At 39.9% G+C, this 12,692-nt stretch overlaps 1 protein-coding gene across 2 annotated transcripts in view; it reads right to left on the bottom strand.

Moving 5' to 3' along the window:
• LOC122774533 (inactive phospholipase C-like protein 2) overlaps positions 1–12,692 on the bottom strand; it is a 42,182-nt gene that overhangs the window by 17,896 nt on the left and 11,594 nt on the right. For both annotated transcript variants that reach the window (XM_044033915.1, XM_044033914.1), the window contains exon 3: positions 875–3,358. In XM_044033915.1, the coding sequence (XP_043889850.1) occupies positions 875–3,358 (2,484 nt within the window). The remainder of the gene's footprint in view (positions 1–874; positions 3,359–12,692) is intronic.

Raw genomic sequence — 12,692 nt, 5'->3', positions numbered from 1 at the left:
TTTGTGAGCTACTCATGATCTCTCAATTCTTTTTTTGACTGACACCAGTGTCGCATGGAAATTGAACAAACACACACATGCAAATCCTAATCTTCCTGTGAAAGGCCAAATTTAAACCCAACACAAACAACCAGAGGGGCGAACTGCGACAGGATGGCCAAGAAGTGTGTTATATTCTCAAGGCCAGTGGCTTATCATCAAACAATGCCTTCAATATAAACACAGCTACCAAAATAAATCCCCAATACAATGCCTGGAGAGAAACAGCACAAGACCAACCACAGAGTGTTGTGTGTAGAGTGAAACATTTGTCAAAAAATGTGTATCTATCGTAACAGAGGTTAGAAGTTAAGGTGCACACACATGTAAAAAACAACATTACGCTGTTTTCATGAAAGTGAACAAACTCGCTCGACGTGAGAAAAAGAAAGAGGAGGTGATCGTGGATTAGAATACAAATGTGTTGTAGTTGAATCGTATTGAATGTCTGCTGAAGCCAATATTCAACATCTGTTGTAGCAAGAAAAACAAAGTTTTACTTTATCCTTTCCAGTTCATATGTATGACATGGAGCTTTCAACATAATGTACATTTTGATGCATCCCATCATAGCTTGTCTCTGCATCTGTTTTGACTGCTTATTGCACAACACATAACCGATAAATCAAATCAGCTTCAGTGAAGCCTGGTGGTTTTCAGAGAGGGAGCCTTTAGGAGATACTGGAGAGTCTTTGTAGTAGATCTGGTTGTAATTATGTGTTGTATAAGCTGGACCTGAGGATATAAAGTATTTACTGCTCATTTAGAGCACTCATTGAGAGCACAAGCAAAGCAAATCCAACGTCTTCAGTAGAGTTGAACATAAATGTCTTACCTGCATGTTTTCTCTGAGGTCTGTTGCCTCCCTGAGTGGCAGAATGGCCGTTTTGAAGACATCATCCACAGCCTTGATCAATAGCACTCTCATGCTGGCATACTCTCTACTCCTCTTGCTCTTTCGCACAGACAGGCCCCTTTTGTGTGGTTTACCGCCTCCCCTTCGATTCGTTATGGCCACATGAACAAACAACAAGGTGTGTGGCAGAACTTCCCCGGTCAGAGACTGAAGCGGTACGTGGCGGAAGCCTGGCTGGAGACACTCAAAGGGGATTGTGTATTGGCCAATAAATTCGTCCCCAATGTAGTCGTCATCCAGCACCACAAAGCGCACCATTGCGAGCTCTGGGAGGTTTATCTGAAACTCAAAGCTCTCGTCAAAGAGAGGGTTGTCCCCATTCTGGTTGACCGTTTTAGTCCTTTGCTCAGCGCAGTCGGCAGGAATGCCGTGGATTTCCACATACACATAGGGGTCAACTACATCTCCTTTGGCACCTGAGCCTTTTGGTTTGGGGAAGTTCTGTCCACTGATGATCTTGATGTGTAGGAGCTGCGGAGAAACACCAGGCACCGAATCTTTAGTGTTGGCACTAAAATACGAAACCTGCTCCCTCATGATGGCTGGACGCAGCACAAAGCCGCAGTTCCCATTCTGACGGAACCAACCAATGTTTAAATCCATCATCAAGCCTGGAGTCTGATAGTTCATTGCCACTATCTGGCAACCACACTTCCAGAAATCTTGGGGATTCATGTTGCTTGAGTCGATCCTCATGGGGCTTGGGTAAACCCGTGCCAGGAACTTCTTGTTATAGTTCACAAAGTCACCGGGGAAGTCAGTGGCACAGCGACTGGCAAAGACCTCATTGAAAGAGCAGAGCTCCCAGTGCTTCTGACTCTGGAATGAAGTTGGGAAGTCTCTGAACTCCACAGACTTACATAAGGTCACCAGGTCAGAGAGGTCCTTTGACAACTGGAATTTCTTGGACGCGATAGTCTGTTGTTCTGCAGACTCGATGCTCATCCTTTGAGACATCTCTGCGCCCTCATCCTCGTCGGTCACCTCACCTTCTGAAGCAGTACAGTTTGTGCTTAATTTCTTACCCTTCAGCAAGATCTTTCCCTTTAGTTCAGAAGGAGAGGGAAGGTAGCAGTCCTCTGGTTTAGGAGAAACAATGTACATTTTGTCTCCAAGGATCTTCTTGAGGTGTTGAAACATGACTCTCTGCTGCTTTAACGAGCAATGGTTTTCTAAACACAGTATCAGTGGAAACTCGGACGCGACAAAGGAGTATTTGTTGATGACATCAATGACACTGCGAAAAGCGATCTGCGTTGTCATTGTGTGGCCAGTGTAAATAACAGGTTCGTTATCGGGCCCGTCCCACACATCCAGCTCTACACAGCGGCAACCCATCTTAAGGGCGCGGATGTACCCGGTCACATCTGAAGGACCTCTGAACTGATCTTCGATCAGATACGTGTTGTGGGATGCATTAATGTAATAGTGGGACAGCGGCTGGTTCATGTCTTGGCAAACAGTTTTTTGTTCAGGGTCAAATATATGGCACTCTGCTGACATAAGATAGTTGGTGAAACCATCGAGAGACAGCCAGCCCTTAAGCTGGCCCTCCTTGGACGGTTCATACTTCTGAATTACCTCTAAGCTGGTGTCTTCACTCACTTGTGCCATTCCCTGCTCTGCTTCCAGAAATATCATCAAGTCCTTCGTATCGAGAAACTCTTTGTTGCTGGAGAACTGAACAAAGAGGAAATAAATTTCTGGCCTGGTACAAAGATCATGAAAGACCTCAATGAATTCCTCTTTTGTCACATCAGTAACTGCTTTGTCTTTAGATTTGTGAAGCTCCTTGAACTTAAGTTCTATTTTCACATTTTTAAGTCCTGGATTCAGCTTTTTGACAAGCTGCACAGCGCCACATATCGTTATTTGTTTGCTTTTGTTACCATCTGCCTCATCAAAAAGTTCACCTAGCCACGATGAGCGCATGTTGTTCTGACTGCTCTCTATCATATTTAACGTATGTTTCCCATAGGAGATCAGGTATCTCAGTCCTGTTACCCATATGTTTGCTACATCTGCAGTGTTTGCCACCAAGTCCAAGGACTCATAGTTCTCCCCGAAGATGACTGAGAAAGCACAGTCCTCTGATATCTGATCATAGGTGCCATTAGTTCTAAAAGTGTCCGTATTTTTCCCTGTCCGAACCTCCTTGATGGATTTTACATCAATTTTGGCCTTTTCTGACTCCTTCTTTGAGGGCTCCCATCTCAAAGACTGCATGTCGGCGTCCAGGAGGAAGTAGCGGTGGTAAATGCGCGAGTTGGACCGCACTTTCTTCAACTCGGAGCCGTCCACCATTGCATTAATGCAGTCACTTGCGCTGCTAATTTTCTTCTCAGTAGGCATGCTACTGAATGAAACTGTCTTCTTTCTTTCTTTACGTTGTCTTGAACCATCCTGCAGAGAAACAGAAAAACAGCAAATTATTAATTACAACTGTACTGTATAACTGTAAAGTGGATCTTTACAGTTATACAGATTTCCAAAAGGTTTGCAGTTTAATTATCATGTTTAATTATGTTTGATGCATATGTATGAAAAACAAGTTTTGTTTTGGTACAAACATACAACACTTCGACTTAGGGAACCCTGGCTTTACTATATCCATACTCATACCAACCACTGTGTTGTTTGCCACACAGTACTTACTCATGGTACCTGTCACTGTAAGTCAGAGAAACAGCAGCTGACATTTTTCAACCAACCCACTCTTTCTGTTGAAGCAGGTTAATTCAACACAGGAGGACAGGACACCATTTTATATTTTTTTGCAAATTTAAAACCTAACCTAACACAGGCTGTTGTTCTTCATAGTACCATGGTACATCATGGAACTTAATGCTACCCCTTAATACAAAATGAATGCATAGTTTTTATTCCACGATATGTTGTTGCCAACTTAAGAATCCCTTAAGCTGCTCTCAAGAAAAAAACAACAACCTTGAATTTAACTTTCCTTTGGGATAAAATTAAATGCTTCAAACATTTGCAACCTCTCATATAATCAAAATCAGATGTGCTTATCTCACACACAAAAATGGGTCTCTCGTGGATCACTGAGTGCAGGAAAAGATGGGCAAAGACCCAAAATGATTGCACTGGTTGGACATGAGATTTTCATCAATAATCAAATTATTGTGTCGCAAAAATTTGCAAATTATAAAAAGAAATAGTGTTCTTTCACAATTATCTGATAAAAAAAACTTTCAGTATGATGTAAATCAAGCATTCTGAGAGAGAGAACTAGACATATCCAACTCCAAGTTTTCATGGAAAGTTTTTGGAAATTTAACAGAAATGCTCCACCCCTTTGCAACCCTAGATATCGGTATTGGTATTAGACACAAAAAAATAGGTATCGGGCTAGAATGCAGGATTTTTAGTAATTTTTCAAACCAACACATTCCTTTTTTTACTCTAAGGCCTGTAAGCTGCCACAGTTTCATAATAGCTGTTAACAGTCCACACAAATCGATTTGTATACACAGTATTTTTCCTTGCAATTGAACGGGATGCGGCAAAATCAATAGCGGCCGACCGCAGTGCAGCCTGCTGCTCACAGCACAGTCCCAGGCAAACTGTCTGTTTATCTGCACAATTAAGATGTCACACTCGATCACATGCAACAATAAAATTTGATATGTTGGGAGCCAACATGACTCAAACAAGAATCCTGACCAACAACACAGACACCTCAAATACAATCAAGTACTTATCAAACAGAAGCCTTAAAGTGTGGAGTTGGATCCAGCCAAAAATAATATCATAAAACACATTACTGTGAAATGTTTACTCTGACTGGAGGAATTTCACACTTGTCTGGAAGTGGACATCGTCAGGTAGAAATGTAAACACATTTCTTTACACTGCCTGCTGCGTAAGGTTTCTTCTTATTATTATAATAATATAAAGGAGAGCTTAAACCCTAAATGCATGATTGCAGATAATCCTTATGATCTGGGCAGGAATGTGGTCTTTTTTTCTTGTGTTGACCTCTCGTTACAGTCGCTGCTTACTGATGGTATGTGTCTGGTTCCTGTTGTATTTTTAGAGCTGTAATGGACGTTTTTCACCTTATGATCTTCCTGTGCTTCCTCTCGCAAAACTGGAATATAACAGTGCACACACGCAACTCTGTATGTCATTGTTTCCAGAGGGCACAGAGTCCACATGCAGCTCCTTTCTTTAGTGGAAGTCAAATGGTCGGGGGAAGTCCATATAGCCTCCGACTGCAGTTGACTTTGTTGTTTTAAGTTGTTTTAGACTCTCCTATGCCATCGGTTAATCTCTGTTCCTCAAGGTTCCGTTATAAATAGGAAAAAAAAGCATAACTCAAGTATAAAATACAAACAAGTGGTATTTCAATGTAAAGTGAGCACACGCAGCCCTGATCCAGACCTTGAACAATCATCCAGGTTTCCTGTACTTTACCAAAAATAGGACGGATTAAAGGATTTCATTGATTTCACTGGTAATCCTGGGTGAAGTGCTCAAAGACGCGCAGGTAGCATAATTTGAGGGGGGGTGCGTTTAAGTCCACAGTGGGGTGGAGTGTTTGGTAAAACAGTATGAGCTGGAGCTGAGTGTTGCTTATTTTTAAGTGATTTTCTATTTTCTTTTTAGTTGTGTTTAATAACGAATGACTGAAGGCTTTATTTTCCACTGGTAGTACAATAAATAAGAAAAAAATGTGTTATTTTTTTACGTAAATGAAGGATATTTACATGTTAGAAACAAAGAAATTGCCTATTTAAGCCTAAAATTAAGAATGTCTTAAAACGTGACTTTTTTGCATATAATTTTGTTTATTCCATGTATTTTTTAATCAATATGTAATATTAAAACCAGGAAAACTCATCACAGATACCTTACATCAATATGACGATGTCCAAAATCTAAGACAATATCTTGTCTCATGTCACGATACAGATATAATATCGGCATATTGCCCAGCCCCATGTAGATGTAAATTTTCTTCATTGTGTAAAATAATTTAACGTAAACAGCAAGCATAGGAGTCGAGGAGGTAGTAGCGGGTTTCCCAATAAAAGCCAATATCTGCAATACCGATAACATTGTGCATTCCCTACAAGAATAAATGAATGTCAGAAGAGCACACTATAAAAAAAAAAAAAAAGGTTTACTGGATGCCTGCATGGTGCGTCTTAATAAGGAAACAATAACAAGGATAATCCCAGCAGGCAAGATAATGACTTTTTGCTTTTACATATGGCTTCAATAATGTGAGGAGTGTTTTAGAGTGTGTGTGTGTGTGTAGACATGCTTGCTGAGTGAAGAAGATGGAGTCAGAGAGAGGCAAACACTTAAAGAGGCGATGAGAAAGCAAGATGGAGGGAGAGAGAGAGAGAGAGAGAGAGAGAGAGAGAGAGAACCCAACTGCTGTCGATCCCAGAGGAATCTGAATCCCCTTATGGTCTGCGTCCTGCATTTTCATCTGCCTCAGTGAATGGTTATGAACTATCGACATGACTGAGGGGAAATCACAGGGGAGCCATTACTCTGTGCTCCAGTGTTCTACCTACATCCCAACATTGAGTCCATCACATTACTCCAGAGGAGGAGTGGGTTTCTGTTATCAGTCAAATTAATCAATTCAGCGAAAATTTCATGTGAAAACAGATGACGCAACTGACTGGTACAAACCGGTTCACCTGTTATTTCCATTGAACGGTCAGTCATGATTTTTTTTATATATCGCTGATTTTCTTCAGCTTATAAAATGTGAATATTTGCTGGTTTCTTTACTCCACATAACAAAGAAATCATTAAAGCTGGATATTTTTGATGCTGTAGACAAACGTGACATTTGAGATTGTTATCATTTCAAGGTTTGGAAAACACCAGTGAATATTTTCTGAACCCAACCGCTCATTGATTGAACAAAAAGTAATCGCCTAATTAACTGATGATGATTAAATGCTTTATCCTGGATTCAAACCATGACAACATGGCAAGATTGTTTTAGGACGCGCTGCTGTATCACAATCGAGATTGGTGCATCCTCAAGGTGGCATGTGTAAGAATATACATACATGTCTAAATGTTCTTTGTGATTTGGAGACTCAAATTTTGAAAAACTCTCGGACTCATTCCTACAAAAATTCTATCAATTAGCAGGAATATCTCGCACATTAACCCAAGCACTGCAAGTTCCTTTCCAAGCTGCATCATTAAATAACACGACAGTGGTAACACTAACAGATGAGTTCAACGAGCAGAGGCGGCTGAGATGAAAACAAATCTGAGGTGTGAAAGAGAGATGGCAGAGCAGCAACAGTCACTCGGCACTGGAGCGGCAACAGAAACTCAAACAAAATGACTCACAGGGAAAAACTAACTGTTAAACGATATAATAGAGGAACTACGTGTATTCATAGTTATGACAGGCATTCTGCACTGACTATAACAAAGTATAAATATAAGCCATCAGGGCTCAGTCGTAGTCGGAAGTTGGAATTTCCCAAATGAGGGTATATTCCTTCAAGTAGAACGCCCCTTAAGTCAAAAACACTGCTACTTTGACTGTTCTTTTCAATGTCATTTAATGTCATATTTATTTCACAGTAAATCAGTTGGACACATTGTTCCGTTCAATTTCTATCCATGGAGAATTGTTTATATCGGCTCGTATTGCTAATCATGGCTGCATGAGATAAGTTTGTCTTCTCAAACTTGAACATGGTCCCCTCGGGGGGTCACGACACTCTCAGTTCCGACATATACGACTTCCAATGTTCCATTCCATTGTTCGTACCTATAAACTTTTCCGTAAACAGGGCATCATTTCAAGCAATGTCTTCATGCATACATGCGTCGTACCCCGGAACGACTCAAAACTCGACTTTGAGATTATCGTCACCCGTTTCCTCTCAAAACGCTAGTTTGTGTGGATTACAAGCCAAAACCATGCAAAGAACAGATCCTCTACTCCTTAAATGAGTTGCCATATTTTTGCCCGGTTAAATGCACCGTGAGCATTTCAAATATTTAAATAGGATAATACAACATTAGAAATGATAAGACGTACATTAAAGTCTTCTTGTTTGGTTAAATTAGCATAAAAAGAGAACTGTTCTCCAGCTGCACCATGGTCAAACCCCTCAGGAGTGTACGTATGATGGCCCAGATGCTGCTGTTCTCTATCCAACGTATGACATCAGTTCTTGTTCGAATGAAGTGTGAAAAAGGTGATTACCCAGGGAGTCCACTTTTAAAGCTTCATGAGAGTAACAACTCTATTTCTGGAACATTGTGGTTGTAAGTCACCGCTACCAACACCAAAAAAAGGAACAATCACTTAAGATGCATTCCCCACCCTTCATGACTTTGTTATTTCAGGATGTTCACTGTGTTTCTGTAATTTTAGTTTGACCTTCCACCATTTGCATCAGGTAGAATCGCCTCAGTTGATTGTGTGATAACACACTTCACTTCAAATAAGACAAAGAGGAGTTTCCGAGACAGTTTCAAGGCACAGTCCTCACAGAGATGAACAAATCTTAGCTCAAGTCTCAAGTCTTTTGAAACCTGGGCCAAAGAAGTAGATCAAAGTGGTCTCTGAGGAGCTTTGTCTGGATCATGGCAAGATTCAAAGCTTCTTCTTTTCCAAAGAAAAATATCAGTTCATGAAATTCTCTGCATTTTCTTCTGGTTTTTAGGACAGAACACATCTATAAATAATGACTTATTTTCCTCTATGTCCACATAAGCATTGAGCTTTAAAAAGAAATATGCAGTACTGGCGGTACTTTGTTTTTGTTTTGATTTCCCCCCCCCCCAAAGCCTACCCCATAGTTAATTTTAAAAATCTGACTTGACGTGAGACACCACAGACACAACAAACTTTGCATCCGATTTTCAATATTTTAATTCTGATCCAGTCGAGAGGTAGGGCCACACACTTCAAGCAAATTCATGCAGGAAATTCCAGGGAACGCCTCAAGTTCAGAATACAATATAAAACTGACATGGATGCGGACTGTAGGCGTCTGTTAAACACTCGCACTACACGATCATTTGGATTTCAAACTATACAACTTAGAAGCGCATCTGACCGTCTGAAGTCATGACAGCATGGCCCAGCAGATGGCACATGAAAAGCTGCATGTGCTAGAATTTCTAGTGCTACGAAACAAATCTGTGCTCAACCTTGCATGACTTATTCTAAGTGTAGTAATCAATGGCATTGTGACGGCAGAGAGTGTCCAAACATTATTTGAAGGAATAGCGAGTCACGTAATCATCGTTTGAACTTGATTTGACTTCAGTGAAAAAGGTAACGGCCCCCGCGGCCACCGGACATTTTCTGGAACTCCTCCCGCCAGTCCCTTACTGAAATTTCTGTAAACAGTAAAGTATGAATGGCGTCACGTGAGAACACGGTGAAATACTCCGTGTTCTGTCTCTTACATCCTTGACACAGGCTCCGCCCATCACCTCAGTCTCACCCTAACAATCTTCCGCTGGCGTTATTCATACGTGGAACTCAGGACAACGTCCAGACGTGAGTCTTTTGACATTGACATCTGGAGTTTGTGTCCTGCTACCAATCAAACCATGCATGTCTTACTTTTTTTAAGTTATATAATCTAAGTGATTATTTCAGTCAGTTGAAACAAAAGCATAGCATTCTTCAAGCACTAGACTGTCCATTGTTTTTTTTTAGTGACAAGAGCACAAAACAAAATTCAAGTATGACTAATGCTTTACTAAAGCTGGAAACCAAACGCTTACTGTCTGACACCAGAACATGCTGATTTAAATTGATATGGAAATGTGCTTTCTATTGCAAAATTAAAATATAACAGCAGTTCTTTTTCATTTTTTTTTTTTTTTTTGCTCTTGGCTTTGTGGGAAAACTTCTTAAGCACAAACATTGATTAAGCTTACAATAATTTGTTAATACAGAAAAAAAATGCTTTGCCTACAGGGGGAATAATCTGACACCGCTTTTTTCTATAATTAATTATTTTCATGTTGTTTTTCACACAGAAAATGTCTTTTTAATACTGTAAATGGCAGTGGGGAGGGAAAAAAATAAGTCAATAAATGGTTTGGAGGAGGATGACTGGTGGTTTCCAATAACTTGCTGATTAAACATAACCCTATCAAGGCCATCACCGGTTTTTCACCTGCTGCACATATTGGCTATATAACGGAAATTAATGGATTCCCTTCTTTTATCATTTACACACCACCTTTAACTGTGACCATGTCAACTTGTATGGCTGCCAGCCCAACAAGAAGACAACATTTAAAATCATTATCAGTGGTATTTCTCACTTCACAGGAAGCATATAATCCCCGATGAAAATAAAAGATGAAACACCCATTCATAATCTTCCCCAGAACCAATCTGGGGTTATGAACTGCTGACAGCCAATGTGATAGTGGAGATTATACAGTGTATGTGTTTTTAATACATAAAGAAAGCTACAGTGTCAGCCTATCATTCAAAATTACTGTAATAGAAGTAGAAAGTGATTCAAAAGTATTTTTTTAATCTCTTATTCAACAAACTATTCAGTTCCAAGGTATAACTCGGTGTTCCAGTGTGAAATCTTTAGACAGTTTAATTGTCTGAATTCAAGTAAATGTGATACTAAGGTGTTGTTTTTTTTACTAATAAATCCAAAGTGCTCATCTGTAATTAACATAGCTTTAAATGTCCATGTATCCATTTATGGGCGAGTAGTGACATGGCGTGTCTAGGTTAACACTGAACACTGGGTTAGTGCTGAAAAATTATCTCATTCAAATCCTGATCAGCCCTCAGCTGGAAAAATCATCAAGCAACAAAAAGAAAAACTGCCGTGTGTCACAGTTCAGACTAACAAAAGAGACAATGAACGTTTGTTTGTTTAAGTCTATCATTTATTTATTCTGGGGCTTGTTCTTTAGTAGAATAGGACTAGCATTATATTGTACACTGCTGCTGATCCTGAGGACATATTCCATTTCATGTGCAAACATTTAAATGACAATCGAGGGACCGAAACTCAGCGTCTGACAAAGCGTTCATGCTGAGAAAATTAACAATATTTGCTGTCAGTATTAGTGTATTGTCAGGACAAGGACTAACAAAGTCTTTGTTCAATGTTGTTCTCAGAGGCTCGGTAAATGTTTCCAAGTTTATTTAACTTTTTTTCCCCCATCCAAGAGTACATTTCTTGTAAATAGTTTTTTTTAAATTGAAAATACTGTGCACAATTGCACTGTAGTGCAGACCGCAAACGTAGATTGGAGAGACAGACCATTAGTGTTGTTCAATAGCTGGTTACTGGAGATATGGAATTTCATTCCGTTTGTTGTCATTAAACTGAGAAAAAAAGAAAATGGGGCCAATAAATCTGCATAAATTATCAGCCATTGGCTACACCGACTTCTCAAAATTGGCACAGAGCATAGAAAAACACATTTCGGTCGACCTCTAGTAATAGCATTATCGATATAGTGTGACCTGACTTCTAAGTGGAAGGAAATGCATGGATGTGTCAAGGGGAATAATGGGAATTTGAAAGGATGAAGTACCTACGGAACGGCTGTTGTATGTTTAGGTTTCTTGAAAATAGACGTAGACTGGCAGGACGTCAGTTTCACATTTCCTCTTTAGGGAATTTTCCAGTTCCAACGGTGAACAGTCTGATCGAATTACAGTGAGGGAGAACTCTCCGTCATTCATCTTAGAATAAATATTATCCTCTATCTTTCCTCATGGATAGTCTATTTAAATCGTTAATCAGTCCATGAGCATGAAGTGACAATATTTATCCACAGAAACGTTCCTAATTTCAGTACGAATGTGACATCGCAGAGTGACGAGCTTGTGTGGCTTTCACAGTCCCACTCAAATCACCGTTATTATTTCCATGAAACGGGAAGCTATTTCATTCGTGTGACAACAAGCAAACGCCAGTGGACTAAAATGATAGAAGGAAATAGGATTTATTATCATATTGAGACGAAGAAACGCAGAATTTCATCACATCTGAGAAGCTGGAGCCATTCATTTATTTCATTCTCCGTGGCAGCAACAGTCTCCAGCAATTACCAGTGAAGGAGACTGTGTCAACATACTTGATGATTTTAATAATGCATGAGCACATTAGAACTGCTAAACCCTAAACATACATAACAGCAGTGGTGTTTACTCACTGAAGAGACAAGGGATTCAATACGCCTACATGAAAATCTGACTAAATTCTGAGAATTTAAGATAGCAGCGTTTTAACAATTATTTATAATTAACCCTCATGTTAAACGCTCAAATACTGTACGTCTCCTCTTTTCTGTGTGCTTCAGTGGCTGTTACAGTGAAATATTAACACATCAACCCAACACTTCCAACACTAATGTAGCAGGGTTGTAATCACTGCCAAGTCATTTGAGCCACCCTTGAAATAAACGGTTGAGTGGAACGGCCTCTTGTTTGAATCGGTGACACCTGAGCTGATGAATGAATAAGCAATGATACAAGTGTGTGACTGGATGATGCGGTGAATCGCCTTCAACACACGCCACCCTGAAGACCAAGAGCAGCAGCAGATACTTGTGTCAAGGATGGATGTCAAAAGGATCTTTACTTAATGACCCCATCAACTGCCAACAGTAGGGCTGGGCAACAATTCAATTACAAAATGTGTTGCAAAATAACATTCGTTAAACGGAAATCAGAGTTTCTCCTCTTTACACATTTTATGTTAGAAAATAG

This window comes from Solea senegalensis, linkage group LG9 (assembly GCF_019176455.1).
Source record: "Solea senegalensis isolate Sse05_10M linkage group LG9, IFAPA_SoseM_1, whole genome shotgun sequence".
Classification (NCBI taxonomy): domain Eukaryota; kingdom Metazoa; phylum Chordata; class Actinopteri; order Pleuronectiformes; family Soleidae; genus Solea; species Solea senegalensis.
This window is presented reverse-complemented; position numbering and strand designations above follow the sequence as displayed.